Genomic DNA, 2,397 nt, shown 5'->3' with positions numbered 1-2,397 from the left:
GACTTCTATGTAGAAAAACGCAAGGAATTTCCAAAAAAACAAACAAATAAAACAAAAAAATCTTCTAAAACTAATAAGTGAATATGGCAAGTTTGTAGCATACAATTGAGATCTAGCCCCTAACATCAGCACACAAAAATCAACCACATTTACATACTGATAACAATCAAGTGGAAACTTAAAAAACACAATTCATTTTCAAATACTCCAAGTGAAATAAAATAACTGCTATGTAAATCTTACAAATTATGTACAAGAGTGGTATAATAACATTATAAAATTTTGATGAAAGAAAACCCAAATGCTTAGAAACACATATAGTGTTTGTGGATTGGAAGACTCAACATAGTAAAGATACAAATTTTCTCTTCAACTGATATATAGGTTTAACATAATTCCTATCAAAATCACAGGGATTTTCTTTGTAGATATAGACAAATGTATTGTAAAATTTATACAGAGAAGCCTTACAATAGACAAAATAATTTGCAACAGAAGAACAAATGGGAGAAGTTACTATTCCTGATAGTAAGGCTTACTTTAGAGCTGCAACAACTAAGACTGTGTGGTACTGGTAGAAGAATAAACACACAGATCAATGGAACACAGATGTCAGAAATCAATACAAATATACCCAATCAATTTTTCACAAAGGAACAAATGCAATTCAAAGGTGGGTGGATAGCGAACATCGATTTAAATTTCTCATTATATACAAAAATTAACTTAAAATAGATCATGGATTTAAATACAAAGCATAAAACATCTAACTAAGAAGATCGGAGAAAATTGTGGGGACCTAGAACAAAGGAAATAATTTTTAGACTTGACACCAAAAGCATAATTTATAAGGGGAAATTTGAAAATTCAACATCATCAAAATTAAAACCTTTTGCTTTAAAAAGATTCAGTTAAAAGGATGAAAAGACAAACCACAAACTGAGAAAAAATACTTCCAAATCACATATTCAATCTGTATTCGACTTGTATTGTCACAAATCTGTGTCAATGGTCTGCCTATTATGCTGACTAAATTTAACACTGGCAGGGAGATTAGGACTGAGCTTTCAGTCAGTTCTCCTTGCATCAGGTCTTCTTGCTCAGAGAGACTTGGGCCCCCCTCCATCCTCCCTGCTGGTTCTGCCATGTTAAGGCTGGTGAAGCTGACTGGGCCATAAACGGGTGACGCCTGAGCTGTAGCCAAGGCTCTCATGGTCCAGAGTCCTCAGCTGCAACCCATTCCCCGCAGTTCTCTAGCATCTTCCTCTCAAGCAGACTCAAAGAATCTGATGGGCCTGCTCACCACATAGGCCACACACTGGAGCAGCTGGGCCACATCAAGCAGGAGGTTTGCATGCAGGGCTGTACCACTGCCGGAGGGCTTTGTATAACTTTCTGGTGGTAATAAACTGCAACATCCTCAGCCTCCACCCTGCTGATTTTAAGAGTGAAATCTGTTCCTGACCCACTGCCAATGAACCTATCTGGGACCCCAGAGAACTGGTTGGAAACCCAATAGATCAGGAACCGTTGAGGCTGGCCTGGTTTCTGCTGGTACCAGTTCAAATAGCTGTACCCATCACTGTGTAGGAGGCTCTGACTCGACTTGCAGGCAATGGTGACAGGCTCTCCAAGAGTGATGGGCAGGGAGAGTGGAGTCTGAGTCATCACAATATCCCCACTGGATGCTAAAATAATGAGACAGAAATTCAAGGTTATGTACAAAACTTAGGTGTAATTTTCTGTTACTTTTTCCGGCTTAATAATTTTTTTATTAATAAATTGTTTTATGATTTATTTAAATTGATACCCCAAATATATTCAGTGACAAAAAAACCCTGAGATTTGCCTATCTTAAAGGGACCTCTTTCTTTGTTAAGGTCTTATACAGAGGACTGATCCTTGTTCCTTTTTTGCCCCTTAATCACACAGTTCTAAAACTTGCGCATCTAACTTGCACTCAGAATACCCACAAGAAGGAACTGCACCAGAACTCACCTTCCTCACCCGCTTTTCCTTCCCATCTTTCCTCTGTCCTCACCAGGGATCCAGAGCATTAACAGCCCCAGCAGCTGAGCAGGGAACCTCATTCTGAGACGATGAACTGATGAGGTCTGATAAGTAAAGGCAAGTCTGGAGCTGACCATTTATCTCAGACTTGCAAGGGAAGATCCTCCCTAGTGAGCAATATGCAAATCTTTTGGGGGTGCAGCAGGGTGGAAAGTATCAAAGGGAGGGTAGGCTTTAGTGTGAATAAATATAAAATTTTTCTGTGTTTGGAGAAAAACCAACAGAGAAGAATTCCATGCTGCCTGAGAAAGAGATGGGTCAGATTCTGAAAAACTATGAGTCAATATGTAGAAGACACAGTATGTGTGGACCTGTCACTCTTAAGAA

At 39.0% G+C, this 2,397-nt stretch overlaps 1 gene segment (V, D, J or C); it reads right to left on the bottom strand.

The window, feature by feature from the left end:
• Window positions 1-1,177: 1,177 nt before the first annotated feature.
• Window positions 1,178-2,090, bottom strand: LOC111822856 (immunoglobulin kappa variable 2D-29-like). The segment is given in 2 exon segments: window positions 1,178-1,688; window positions 2,042-2,090. Coding segments are annotated over 2 exon segments (438 nt in total).
• Between the last annotated feature and the right edge of the window lie 307 nt (window positions 2,091-2,397).

This window comes from Trichechus manatus, unplaced genomic scaffold (genome assembly GCF_000243295.1).
Source record: "Trichechus manatus latirostris isolate Lorelei unplaced genomic scaffold, TriManLat1.0 scaffold00219, whole genome shotgun sequence".
In the NCBI taxonomy this organism is placed as follows: domain Eukaryota; kingdom Metazoa; phylum Chordata; class Mammalia; order Sirenia; family Trichechidae; genus Trichechus; species Trichechus manatus.
This window is presented reverse-complemented; position numbering and strand designations above follow the sequence as displayed.